Genomic DNA, 14,297 nt, shown 5'->3' with positions numbered 1-14,297 from the left:
ACATTTTACTTCATACTACTATAATCACACTGAGGGTCCCTCCTATAGATTTACAGCATCATGACAGCAAAGGAATTGAAATGAATGCAGCCTTAATATATTTAAATGTCTTTTGACCTGCAGATGAAGAGGAAGAGACCGTCCCAACCCAACGGCACTGCGTCTCCAGCTGGAGAGCTTGAAAAGGAGGAGGTCCATGATGTAGGGCCTGAGCTGCAGAGAACTGGGAGGTGAGTTTAACACCTTTTCTTGGCACGCCATTGAGTTTAAAGGATTACTGAAAATTACTCACTCCAGTTATCTCTATTTATATCACTTGTGTTAGCAAATATTTGATAATGTAAGTCTGTCCTAGTTGAATTCACAGTTTCATTAGCACAAGCAGGCATGGTTAATGTCTATATCATGTTTGTTATATTGAGACAGATGATTCTCATTTACAAGAGCTGCAGGAGAAAACTAATCTAAGACACTAAGGACTTCATTTTATCCTCTTTAGCTACAGGGGTTTATTTGAGGATACAACAGTTGGAATGTCCTTGTTGCAAACGCTCTAAAATGAAGATGAGATAGACAGAGAGACTGAGGCGAACTACAGTACTGCAGCACCCACACGTGTGTGTTTGAGAGAAGGGAAGAAATGCTGGGCTATTGCATGCAGTGCTAATGACTGGGAACGTTGCTTTTTGACCCACCTGAGGTCGACAAGTGTGTGACATTCCGCCCGGCTGGCTGTCCCATTCATACAGACGTTGATTTGGCGCTCTTGCGACTCTGTGACTCCGACCGCTGCCGGTTCAGAGCCACAACAGATCTTTCCCCGATTCTGTTTTTTAACCTTTTACACAGACGGAGGGATGTAATAGAGGCTGCAACAGCCCAGCAAAACAAACAGGCTGTGTGAAATGCGCTCATGATATGAGCTTTTGGAATTATTTTTATGAGGTTCCTTACATATCCTTAAAGTAGACTAGAATCTGAAAATGTTTGAGATAAAAATAAAATTCTCAACACCTTTATGTGTTTTAGCAGGAACATGTCTGATGTCCTCTGTGAACTCAGATGCTGACATTTATGGATAACTCTCGCTGCGTCTCTGGAGCCCGAGCCACACAGCGAGAGAGAATGTGTTTATTTGAAACCTTGGACAGACGCACACTCTGTTCACATACACATCAGCTTTGAGGCACCGTATTATTTACAGATTCACTCTGCTTTTCACCGCTGCTATAAAAGGCTCATGCTATGGGGGAGCGACTGGTGAAAAGAAAGGAAGTGTAAGAGTTTCATTTAAAGATCAGGAACTGGGGCTGTATAGAAGACACAGCAGGGGTTGTGGAGGCAAGAAATAGAGGTTATTCCAGAGGTGTCAGGGAAAAGAATATGAAAGAAGACCTCACAGCAGAGCAATTTGACAGGTGTCAGAGGAAAGGGAGGAAGGCATACAAGTTGAGAAATGAAATCCATCAAAGGCAAAGTAAAGAGGCAGAGAGAGGAGAAGGCAGCTTGATCACAGTAGCATTTAGGTTTTGGGGTTGAATATTCTAAAGATGCATACTCACAAGCTCATGACACTGTCTTAGCATTACTACTGAGAGTGTTAATACCTTCTCCAACTTCTGAAAACATCCCTTACCAATGACTTGTTAAAATGGCCTCACCTAATAAATACATGACTTAAAGTTCTCAGGCACCATGCCTGAGTTTCAGGCATAGAGTAGTTTGAACACTGCACAGTGCATTAAAATGATTCCAGCTATAAAAAGAATAGAAAAGAAAGATTGTGTTACATGAAGACATAATTAGAATGACAGTTTACAGAGTGTTAGTTTTAAGCAACCAGCAGAACCACTTTGGTTAAACGGCTGCAAACATTTATCATTTTTAGTAATCAATTATGACCATTAAAGCACAGCTGCCTGTTGCCTTTGCTCTTACATACAGCTCCACCGGATGATGTTATTTTCACAGTGCGCATTTGAAAGGGGCTTAAGTGTGTTAACTTGACTCTCCCTATTCCCCTTACTTAACTCACAATGTATTATGTAATTATCTTGTAATATTGTTTGCTCCTACTTGAAAATTCAAACATGAAAAACCACCTCTCCCCTCTTCCAGGATATTTGGAGGTCTGATCCTGGACCTCAAGCGGAAATTACCGTTCTATTGGAGCGATATCAGAGACTCCTTCAGTCTGCAGTGTCTAGCCTCCGTCCTTTTCCTCTACTGCGCCTGCATGTCCCCTGTCATCACATTTGGAGGTCTGCTTGGGGAGGCAACAAAAGGCAACATAGTGAGTCCAAAAGCATGAAGTCAATACTTGTGCATGAATCCAGTGGGAATCATCCCCAACCACGAGATGAAGTGACATCAAATGAGATATACAGAACCTAGTACAGTTTGGCTATCATACAAGCATATAAATATAAAACTGAGTAGATAATTTAATTGTGTAAGTCTTGGGCTAGCACTTAAAATGGATGCTCCCCAAAGTTAAAGCATCATCTGATATAGGTGTTTCCCATAACCACTGTGTGCAACACAAAATGCTTTCTTACACCCTGCCATTTAACATGTTTATGGACCCTGTTTATGCACGCACATACAGTAAATGATGAAGTAAAAATGCAGAGGTGATGATCTGCAGACAGTCCATCACAGTCATATTATATGGGCTACGGTTTCTCAAGAGGACACCCCTTTTACCCTATTTTAGCTTTTTTTTTAAGTAGGTCATTTAGTGTGTCAAGAAAAGTCATGATTATCTTTCACCCACCTTGCCATGATATTAAATATTCACTTAGGTGGATGTCTTTCCCTGTGAGGTCTTTATTCACTGTCCAAAATAGGATAGGATGATTATTCACCCTCCCATGCAATAAACTGTTATCACACGGCAAGCTATATAGTCTCTCCTCTCTCTCTCTCTCTCTCTCTCTCTCTCTCTCTCTCTCTCTCTCTCTCTCTCTCTCTCTCTCTCTCTCTCTCTCTCTCTCTCTCTCTCTCGCTCTCTCTCTCTCTTTGTCTCTCTCTCTCTTCTCTCTCTCTCTGTCAGTCTGCCTCTCTCTCTATCCTTTTTACCCAGATGTCCTTACTAGGACAGGGACTGTTGGCATAGGCACAGCCTGTGTGCTGGTGTGTGTGATGCGTCTGAGTAAACTCAGCAGACGAGGGCTATGCACAGATATGACTTCAGACAAGTCAGCAGGGCGGAAACATTCAAACAGTTTATCTAGCCTCTCAGATGCAGCCCAGAATGTCTGTTTAATCAAAACCCTCTGTCCTGGTCGGGGGTCTCTTCTTCACCTCTCTCTTTTTTCCTTCAGTCTTTCCCTCTCTATCCTCCTTTGGCTGGTTTCACCTTCCAAATCCTCCCTCACTCCCTCCCTCTCCTGTGTGTCTACAGAGTGCCATAGAGTCTCTGTTTGGGGCCTCAATGACGGGAGTGGCATACTCCCTCTTTGCAGGCCAGCCTCTCACTATTCTTGGCAGCACGGGCCCAGTTTTAGTGTTTGAGAAGATCCTCTTCAAGTTCTGCATGTAAGTTTAAGCATGCTTTTGCTTTGACATGATTCTGAGTTAAAATACTGATAAGAGTAAATATGTATTTATTTTAAATTAGATTAGATGGTTTTATGCTTTCCCATAGTCTAATTGGCCCTAATGTGCATGTATGATATCCATCTCTTCAATGTCACCATGTCTGTCTTTCCCAGTGACTACGACCTGTCCTACCTGTCCCTGCGGACCAGCATTGGTTTGTGGACAGCCTTCCTGTGTCTGGTCCTAGTGGCCACAGATGCTAGCTCCCTGGTCTGCTACATCACCCGATTCACAGAGGAGGCCTTCGCAGCACTCATCTGCATCATCTTCATCTACGAGGCTCTAGAGAAGCTCTTTCACCTGGGAGAACACTACCCTGTCAACATGCACAACAACTTGGACAACCTCACCTTGTATTCGTGAGTACTGAGATTTCAGTTACTTTTGTATTAAAGTTTCATATTCATTTTTTTTTCAGTCCATCTCTTGTTTAAAGAGTGGAATAGACTATGCCATCCCTAGATATTATTATTATTTTATAAGGTTAGGGAGAACTTTATTTATCCTGAGGGACATGCATGTTGTGCAGTGGGCCAGCTTACCTCTGTAAAGTTCCAGGTATTAATACGCAGTCAAACATTGGTTTTCTTACAATATTTGTGTTCAGTTGTTTATTTGTTTCAAATAACTGCCTGTATAAAAGTGTATCCTGTATGTTAAATATGTAATGCGTCCTCTATTTGACTCCAGGATCTGTTTGTTCAGCATATGTATATAGGTTAATTAGGAATATGCATTAGTTTAGTAATGCATTAATGCATATTAAATCATTCTTCAGTAATAAAGCTTTTTATATTAATTTATTTTAAGATAATTATTGCTCCCCTTTCAGAATTAGAGGCTAACATGTCCCTTTCTGATACACTCTTAAGGTCAGGGTGACATTAAGAGCGAGAGGGTTACATAAAGTAGTGTTGTGCACATAAATAGCATTCCATTAAGAACTCACTGCTCCTGTTGCTGAAAACTATAATTACAGTGGCTCGAGCTGTTCCCAGTCCGCCTTCCATCGCTGAAATAAAAATTACCCCCTTGCAAAAATAACTAATTTAAAAACAACAGATGCTAGCAGATTTGCTGCAGCTGTATTTTTAGTTAACTTTAAAATGAACCGGAATCTTTTTCACCTTAAGACAAACATACGTTCTTTGCTTAGCATTTTTGTTCTTGTCCCCAGGTGTGAGTGCTCTCCCCCAGTCAATGCCTCAGATGGCCTCATGCAGAAGTGGAACCGGACAGGATACAGCCCGGACTCTATCCCATGGAGCAATCTCAATGTTTCGGTGAGACCAGCACACAGTGATTTCCAATGTGATATGCAGGAATCCCACCCACACTCATAGGATGTGTATAGGATGTGTTGAGCAAACAGACACCATCAGCCAACATCCTGCTTTGTACATGCTTTCACACACTCACACTTAGGGCGCACTCACACTTGCCATTCGTACTGGGCCCAAGCACGAATGACAGCTAAAGTCTGGTTCTAGTGACCAGTGTGAGTACAACTGTTCCCTGCCTAGGCACGGCACACTTCCCAGCCACGGCCCGGTTGAGAGAAGTCGGCTTTAATGTGGCCTGCTACTAAAACTAAAAGTACTGGAACAACTTATCAATTTTTTAATTCCAACACTAACTTAATGCTCTTTTTTCTCTAGATGTGTAAGACACTCGAGGGGGAGTTTGTGGGTTCTGCCTGTGGTCATCATGGGCCTTACATCCCCGATGTTCTCTTCTGGTCCATCATCCTCTTCTTCACCACCTTCTTCCTGTCTGCCTTCCTTAAGCAGTTCAAGACAGAGAGATATTTTCCCACCAGGGTGAGATGTTTTCTAGATTTGTTATGTGCACTCTCGTTACACCACTCTGAACACCACAGTACAATAATGTTTTATACCCGTTTAAATAAACATTCACATTTGAACAGGATGCTCTTTCTACATCTCTGTGCATGCAATAGTGTGTAGATCTACCTTGAAGCTTCTCAGACTATGTAAATGTTTACATTGCGTCAGTCGTTATTATGCAGGAGCTGTCTTATGAACATGTAAAGAAAACGATCTTGTATCCTCCCACACAGTACCAGCTAGCCTGTTATCACTTGGTCTTCTGTGTAGGCAGGTGCTGGTATTTTCTGAATTGTTGTGCTTTTACTGTTGACGTGTGCGCGTGTGTGCGCGTGTGTGTGTGTGTGTGTGTGTGTGTGTGTGTGTGTGTGTGTGTGTGTGTGTGTGTGTGTGTGTGTGTGTGTGTGTGTGTGTGTGTGTGTGTGTGTGTGTGTGTGTGTGTGTGTGTGTGTGTGTGTGTGTGTGTGTGTGTGTGTGTGTGTGTGTGTGTGTGTGTGTGTGTGTGTGTGTGTGTGTGTGTGTGTGTGTGTGTGTGTGTGTGTGTGTGTGTGTGTGTGTGTGTGTGTGTGTGTGTGTGTGTGTGTGTGTGTGTGTGAATCGCATGCATGCTCAGATCCAATTCCTAAATAAGTGAATAAATAGAACTGTGTTGCTTGTGTGTTGTGTAGGTGCGATCCACTATCAGCGACTTCGCTGTGTTTATAACCATCATGGTCATGGTGTTGGTGGACTATCTCATGGGGATCCCTTCTCCTAAACTTAATGTCCCTGACCGCTTCGAGGTAGGCATCTATTCCAGAAGGACTGTCCATCTGTATGCATGAATGGTTACCAATCAGAGGCACAGCAGGTTAAACATCGGGAGTTTTGACAGCGTTGTATACTAAGTATACCTCATCCCTGACTTTTCCCTGCAGCCAACGTCAAAGAACAGAGGCTGGCTGATGGACCCGTTAGGAGAAAATCCTTGGTGGACGCTGCTGGTGGCGGCACTCCCTGCCCTGCTCTGCACCATCCTCATCTTTATGGACCAGCAGATCACTGCAGTCATCATCAACCGTAAAGAGCACAAGCTGAAGGTGAGACCAGCCTGTGGAGGTTTACGTCTTTTCCATGTTTGTCCGTGTTGTCTATCCTTTTTTTAATATCCAGCAGTGTCATAAAAAAATCAAAATCATTTCAGTCCTATTTTGAATTTATGTTGATGTTTAAACAAATGTATTACCAAATGTAGTATTTGGTACTCATTTCTGCCGCCTCCAGCGTGCTCTCCTTCTATCTGAATTGATATGAATATTCCTCTGTAGCTCATTCATCTCTCACTAGTCCTCTCCGCCCTTGTCATCCATTATAATTATGGTTGAAGCTAACATATTATCTTGTCTGTCCTGCTGTGTTTGTCTCACATAGTGTAAATGTTTCAACTATAAGTTCTATTTTTATGCCTAGAATGCTACTATTTTAGATCCGACATTTGAAAGAAAAATTGAATTTGTTCTTTTTCTCCTGAATCTTGTCTGTAACTCGAGTACATTTGGAACTCAACACTCTGTCTCTCAAACGTACTCGCTGTCTCTTTGTATCCTACAGAAAGGCTGTGGCTATCACCTGGATTTGCTGATAGTGTCCATCATGCTAGGCGTGTGCTCCATAATGGGCCTACCGTGGTTTGTGGCTGCAACCGTCCTCTCCATCTCCCACGTCAACAGCCTGAAGGTGGAGTCCGGCTGCTCCGCTCCAGGAGAGCAGCCCAAGTTTCTGGGCATCCGAGAGCAGCGGGTCACTGGATTCATGATCTTTGTCCTTATGGGTTGTTCTGTTTTCATGACGTCAGTTCTCAAGGTGAGAAATAGTAAACACTGAAAGGAAAAATTTTAAAATCACCCTAAATAACAAGTTCAGTTGAATAACTAACATGCTGAGAGGGTTATCTGTTAAATATGCTGCACATATTTTCACAATTCTGTCTTCTTAATTTTTCCTGCTTTAACTCATTTTTCATTAGCATATTGAAATGCCATGTTAGCCGTTCCTTTCCTGAACTGTAAATTGTATTAAACTGTGGTTATACTTGTGCTATTTACAGTTTATCCCTATGCCAGTCCTGTATGGAGTCTTTCTCTACATGGGTGTCTCTTCCCTCAAAGGCATTCAAGTAAGACTCTCCTCTGCTGGTCTTTGAAGATAATGTGCCATTTTTATTCTGAACAGAACAGCAGTCATGAGCTGTTAGTAAAGATACGTTTCCCCTTGTACTTCCAAATCTTTGATCGTAATTCAGAGTCCTGAATTCGTTCCACATGTTCCCTCTGCTGAATAATGTATCGCATTTTTCCCTTTCCTCGCCACTCGTTCTTTTTTTTTTCATTGGCGGGTCTGATCTCTCTCACTGAGCCTCTCATTTTCTCTGTAGTTCTTTGACAGAATCAAGCTGTTTGGTATGCCTGCCAAGCACCAGCCTGATCTGATCTATCTGCGCTATGTGCCGCTGTGGAAGGTCCATATCTTCACCCTGGTGCAGCTTACCTGTTTGGTGCTGCTCTGGGTCATCAAGGCTTCTGCAGCGGCTGTTGTATTTCCCATGATGGTAATGATTTAAGAAGAAAGAAAAAAAGAGTCAAAGTTTTTGTCATTTCTACATTATATTTTAAAGACAAAGATACAGATTCTGCCTCATCTGTTCAAGATATACAGCTGTTAATTGTCACAACATAGTTTTGTGTGTTCAGCTAATAGAATTAAAGTTAAATATATCACAATGATACATAATCGATGTTCATTGTAGTGTGAGGTGGAATTAAGTGTTTTATTATATTATATTTATAGTATGCAATGTTAAATCGGTGATAATAGATCCCTTGTGTATGTGTTTCCAGGTCCTGGCACTGGTCTTTATCCGAAAGCTTCTAGATTTTTTCTTCACAAATAGAGAGCTGAGCTGGCTGGATGACTTGATGCCAGAAAGCAAGAAGAAGAAGGAGGACGACAAGAAGAAGAAAGCACAAGAAGCTCTGGTAAAGCTCATTCCATGTTGTTGTTTTTCATAGTGAAATATAGGCAAACTGTAAATAAAGCAGGGTAGTTTCTCGTGAACAACAAATTGAATCACCTTTGGTGTTGTACGTCAACTGAATCAACTCTGACTTTAGCAGACAGGTTTTGCTAAATGTTCAAACTTGCTATTTAAAGAAAATTGCTTCTTTCCTCCAAGTGCTCCATTTCTCACCATACATCAACCCCTTTAAAGTGTTATGATTTAAGGAGATATGAACATTTATGGTCACAGCTGTTTAGTGATTTTGTCTTCCTATGCTGTTTTCCTTCAGGAACAAGAGTCCAGACTGCACGAAGAAGCAGAGAGGGGACTGGCAGTCAACTTTGAAGGCTCAAACATGCTCGCCATCCCAGTGAAATCCCTCTCAGGGAGGTGAGCGGTGCACCTGACCCCATGAAGGACACTTTGATGCCCAGTTCTGGGACCAAAAAGCAGCTCTTTATTTCAGATGCTTAGCATCAAGTGTATTCAATTTTTAATTATACAGTGGCATATCACACCAAAGATTTTATGGTTTGAGGCAGCAGAATACATTTTAATGATGTCTTAAATACTTTATTTAAATAGTTCCTAAAAGATTTTCTTCCTCCCTAATAAATAAATACATGCCTCTATGGCTGAAAACCAATCCAAAAACTAAGATTAACTCAGAGTAAATAACATAATACAGCTGTAGACATTTTCTGATGCATCATGTTGTCATGTACAACTTGTAATGGTAATTCTGACACTGCTAGTCAGCTGTGTGTTATTATGTCCATCTTGAACAGATCATACAGAATAGGACTATTGACCCACAGCCTCCCAATGGAAGACGAGGTAGCAGGGTTGTGTGTCTGATGGAAAACATCTGACCCACACGGCTGCGTTCTAACCCTCCTCACTGATACTCCGACAGTTAGCGCATGGCCAAAACTGTCACTCCTAGGCTCTTTAAAAAACACACAAACACTAGCTTTAAAATACACTGCTGTGTGTGTTGTTGTGTTCTTTTTTTTCATTTGGAGGGTAAAATGGTCTGTGATCAAATGTTTGTCTAATTATTGTCTAACTAACTAATAGTGTGTACACAATCAACTACTCATGACAACTAACTTTTGCCTCTGATGCAAAAGACCCACATTCCTTTATACATGTTAACATGGAGCATACTGTATGTGACCTGTCTGATCAGCTATATTCTGCTTTTAGTTTGTTTTAATCTCTAATTTATATGCATGTTTGTGTGTTCTTTTTTGAACTGTCCTGCACTCAATTTCTCCTGCTGATTTGATGTCTATGGTCCTGTCTTCTCTTTGTGTTTGTGTGTGTGTGTGTGTGTGTGCATTTTGGCATGTAGTTCTGATTCTGACCCCTTGGTTGTAAATATCTCTGATGAAATGGACAAAACCGCAGCGTGGAAAGCCGTGAACTCAAGTGCAGAGTCATGTGTCCAACCTGTGAAGCGTAGTGACAGGTAGCTATGCCATCACCTGGAGTTTTCCAGAGCCCCCCCCCCCCCCACCCCCAACTGCATCACTGTTATATGATAACATAACGTTCTCTTTTAGTCCGTTAGGGACTACCGAATTTTATAATGCGGCAAGATTATTTTTATGCCGTATTAAAATAAACTAAAGCATTTTATAGGGCTGTGCTCAAAACAATACAGCACTATATTGTGATGTAGTACGAATCGATGCAGATGCTGATTTATCTTTGCAGCAGCAAATACTGTGACTGTGGTGCAGTGCATAATAAAAAAGGCCAATCCACTTACATCACACAAACGGCACGTCTCACATCAAAACAAACAAACAAATTCATTCAAGCATGTTAAGTTTAAAATTGTAAGAATATTTTATTTGCATGTATTAATCACTCTGGGATTAGAAACAGAATGTTCAATTTTATTTTTAAGATCCTGGGTTTTTCTGAGTTTTAAGTCGCTTTACAGAATAATAAAGAACAGCTGTTGTAGTAAATTCTGTGTAGGACATTATTCAGAATCAGCGCTTATTGCGACACATATCCTAGCATGGCCTCTGTATGGTGATACGTATCATACGGCGAGGTTGTAGGCTTGTTGGTTGTTGCTGCCCAGAAAGGTAGGAGGTTATGTCAAGTCAGTTAATATAGCCAAATATCACAAATTTGCCTCAGGGGACTTTACAATTTGTTCAGCATACAAGCTGTTTAAAGCAGCATAGGGTTTTTGGTATCACAGGCTCAGTATGTAGCAAAGATAAGGGACTGTTCTTGTCTCCTTTAGCTGCTTCAGCTGTCTATTTCACCACGTTGACAGGAAACCCATAAGACCTGTCATCCACTCGGTGTACTGTAGGGGGTATTATCTTGTTCGTCGACCTAACAAAATCTCACATTTACAGTTGCTCTCCACCCTCATCACCAGCATTTATTAGCACCAGAGCTCATCTTGTCTTGTCTACTTCATCTCTGTATATCAGTCAGGAGAAGGTGGCCTGCGTTAGAGTCGACGTCAGCCCAGAACCACCAGGAGGGCGTTCTACTCCAGAGACCTTCCTGTGATGAACGGAGGCCCTGCTCCCCTCCCGATACCTTCTCCCACACAACACTTTACCCCGCTGATGAGCACCATCTTAGTGGCAAAGGGGGCATAGAACTGGAGCAGCACAACCTGCCTGCGATGTTCCCTATTTTCGGGGGCAGCAGGCGAGCTCCCCCAGGGCTGTGAGCCCTACTCCACACAAGTCTGGAAGTGTACGGCGCATGTACAAATGGCTGCCACGACGCACTGCAGAGGGGCACATCTCTGAGGTATGAAGAAATTCTGCTGTTGCTTCCCACCGACGCTCACTGTTTAGGGAACGCTTTCAATCTAGCAATTTGTCACGCATTGAAACCACAGATGCCAAAGGAAGGGGCCTGACCCGTGAGGATCTTGGACTGTGTGAATTACATTTTTTGCTTTTAACCCACTGTATATTTTCATTTTAATTTTACTGTTATTGTTTTAGCTGATTACAGTACTGTACATTTTGGGTTCTTTGTAGCGCATACTCCATGAGTTGCACCTCATGACCTGCACTGTTTGTTTTTATGTTGATATAAGACCCTTCACCAAACTACACCAGCTTAATTTGATTAAAGCCATTCAGGTACTGTCAATGGCACAGTAAATGACACAAACCAAAACAGAGGTACATTCAGATATACTACTACTACACCACACTACTCCTACATAGACGTATGTGGTATTTTCTCCTGAATCATCTCTCCTGTCTGCAGGGAGACACTCAGTATTGATATTGCTGCTCATAAGTTGGTCAGTTGTTTTCACTGTAAACCTCACTGTTCATATTGTATGTGATCTTACAGAAAGGTCATTATGTATGTATGTATTCTGTGTTCTTTTAATTTGTAACGTTAGAAACAACCTACTTCAGAGGCCATATGAAGTCTGTACTGTACAGTAAGCACTTTTCCAGTATAGTTTCTTACCTAAAATGGATTATAGTGTGTTCATTAAAAAAAAGGTTACTTCTCCTCCCACCGTATCTTTAGAGCTGTTGTTCAAATGTCAGTTAAACAACTCAGGAATCTTGAAGGATTTCTGACTGTGGTCACTTGATATTTTTTTTCCACAAGGCAGCGATAACTCGCTGGCCACTGTATTTCTTCTGCAGAAGCCCAGAGAGGCGAGAGAGAACTTTTTTGGTGATTTTTTTTTTTTTAAGTGTTGTTGTAATTCTTGTTTTGTCCACAGGAGTGCACCACCCCATGTTTTTAAACTGTTTCACGGGCCTTGCATTGCAATGGTGATGGTGCACTCTTGTGGCTAAAGTGGGTATTACAGCAACAGACGTTTGAAAACTCACATGTTCTTAAGTCATAAAACACCACAGACAACAACTTAGATCTGGCTTAAAAAAATGGACCACCATTAAAAAAAAAATCCCTCTTGCCCCTCGGGGCTTCCATACTGTTCATCGCTGGTATCACAACTATTTTAATAAATGCTGTAAATCATAAAATATAGTAAGCTGCAAAAAAAAAAGAGAATATTTGTGACCCAGTTAGAGACACCGGTTTTTATACTGTCTGTATTATTGTTGGTAAATGTTTGTGTGTGTGTGTGTGGTGTAAAGATAATTTGGTATCTTTAGCGTTGCAAATCATTTTATGCAAAATATTTCTACAGTAAATGTAAAAACTATTATATTCTATGAAGTTATTCTTATTTTGCTAAGTGCAGTCCTGTTTTAGCAATAAGCATCCCATACTGTGCAATGTATGGACTCATGAATCTAGCTAATGTTCAGGCGGGGGGGAAAAAAATAACTTGTGAAGTGATTTTTGTGTCTGTTTCATCAGCTCTGTCTGTGTGTAGCTACAGTGACTATCCGGACAATAGCTTACGTGCCTTGTTTGAGCTCTTTATGTGCAAGTGTCGTACTGATAATTGGAGTGTTCAGAACAGATGTAGAGAAACACGTGATGGCACACAAATGCCAAAGACTGACCATCATACAAGAGTGAACCAGTACACAGCTTGTGTCTGTCGTAGTGTTATTCCATGTATGTGTGAAAGTCGTAGCCTGAGCCACCGACTCAAACGATGTAACTCGATTTATCTTCCATTTAAAGATGTTACTCTTAATACTGTTTCCGTGTGTGTGTGTGTGTGTGTGTGTGTGTTCTACTATCACAGCTCTAGTATTTGCTCAAATTTAAAAGCTCCGTTATCGATATTGAAGTTGTTTTTTCTTTTTTGTTTTTCTGAAAGATCAGTGAATGTCAAATTTACCGTCAACATCAAATGTGTGACACTTTGCTAAACATCTGTTTTCTAAAACGCTTCAATTTGAATTCAATCACAAGTTTATCGCAAGTTATTCCATTACACACACACAGACCGTTTGATATAAAAAGTGAGTTGTCGATCAGTGGAATCATCATCACCACCAAGAAAGTATTTATAATTTCATACGATTGTTTATTTTGATGAAATAATAACCTATTTTCCACACATAGATATATTAGCTTTAAAAGGTGGATCAACTATGTCTACAAAAATATGGAGATTTCCATCATCATCATCATCATTAGTGAAAATGCATTTGTTCTGATGTACAAATACATAACATCAGTTAAGCACAGCATCCTGTTGTGAGCTTGAATGTTGACTTTTCTGTCATGACCGATTGGTGCAAAGCAATAAAGGTGAATACATGGTGATTTTGTTCTTGTGTCGTCATTGAATGCACACTGGGAGCTCGATGTTTGCTCTTAATGGTGTCGAGTGTTTGGTAGTTTTGTCCTAAGGTGGTCAGGGATGAAGTGCATTTACTCAAGTACTGTACTGAAGTAAAACGTGTGAGGTTTATCTACTTTACTTGAGTATTTTCTTGTACTTTATTCTTCTACTCCACTACATCTATTGGACATTTTATTGCAGCTTTAGCTACTAGTTAAATTAAGATATTTTAGAGCCGCTGCTCCTTTGCGTTGAAAGAAGCCAGTTGAGGTGGTTCGAGCATCTAGTAAGGATGCCCCCTGGGCGCCTCCCTAGGGAGGTGTTTTCAGGCACGTCCAGCTGGGAGGAGGCCTCGGGGAAGACCCAGGACCAGGTGGAGAGATTGTATCTCCACACTGGCCTGGGAACGCCTCAGGATCCCCCAGTTAGAGCTGGTTAATGTGGCCCGGGAAAGGGAAGTTTGGGGTCCCCTGGCAAAGCTGCTAGAATTGGCGATTATCTCAATAACCGTTTAGGTCATTTTTCACATAAAAACATTTCATGGTCCCAGCTTCACAAATGTGAAGATTTGTTG

The 14,297-nt window shown here is 41.3% G+C and overlaps 1 protein-coding gene across 6 annotated transcripts in view; it reads left to right on the top strand.

Annotated features, from left to right (window-relative positions):
- The window catches only part of LOC310955845 (sodium bicarbonate cotransporter 3-like), a 35,042-nt gene extending 21,353 nt beyond the window's left edge, over positions 1-13,689 (top strand). For 4 of the 6 annotated variants that reach the window (XM_083925910.1, XM_083925911.1, XM_083925909.1 and 1 more), the window contains exons 12-25: positions 124-230; positions 2,119-2,293; positions 3,407-3,540; positions 3,717-3,962; positions 4,781-4,886; positions 5,262-5,423; positions 6,119-6,232; positions 6,368-6,529; positions 7,041-7,292; positions 7,537-7,605; positions 7,864-8,037; positions 8,327-8,464; positions 8,777-8,877; positions 10,953-13,689. In XM_083925910.1, the coding sequence (XP_083782036.1) occupies positions 124-230; positions 2,119-2,293; positions 3,407-3,540; positions 3,717-3,962; positions 4,781-4,886; positions 5,262-5,423; positions 6,119-6,232; positions 6,368-6,529; positions 7,041-7,292; positions 7,537-7,605; positions 7,864-8,037; positions 8,327-8,464; positions 8,777-8,877; positions 10,953-11,034 (2,022 nt within the window). In that variant the 3' untranslated portion in view covers positions 11,035-13,689. Of the gene's footprint in view, positions 1-123; positions 231-2,118; positions 2,294-3,406; positions 3,541-3,716; positions 3,963-4,780; positions 4,887-5,261; positions 5,424-6,118; positions 6,233-6,367; positions 6,530-7,040; positions 7,293-7,536; positions 7,606-7,863; positions 8,038-8,326; positions 8,465-8,776; positions 8,878-9,275; positions 9,325-9,844; positions 9,962-10,952 lie in introns of all 6 variants that reach the window. The other 2 variants (XM_083925912.1, XM_083925908.1) reach the window with 2 other exon arrangements.
- Positions 13,690-14,297: the final 608 nt, after the last annotated feature.

The sequence above is a fragment of the Echiichthys vipera genome (assembly GCF_963691815.1).
Source record: "Echiichthys vipera genome assembly, chromosome: 13".
Taxonomy (NCBI): domain Eukaryota; kingdom Metazoa; phylum Chordata; class Actinopteri; order Perciformes; family Trachinidae; genus Echiichthys; species Echiichthys vipera.
This window is presented reverse-complemented; position numbering and strand designations above follow the sequence as displayed.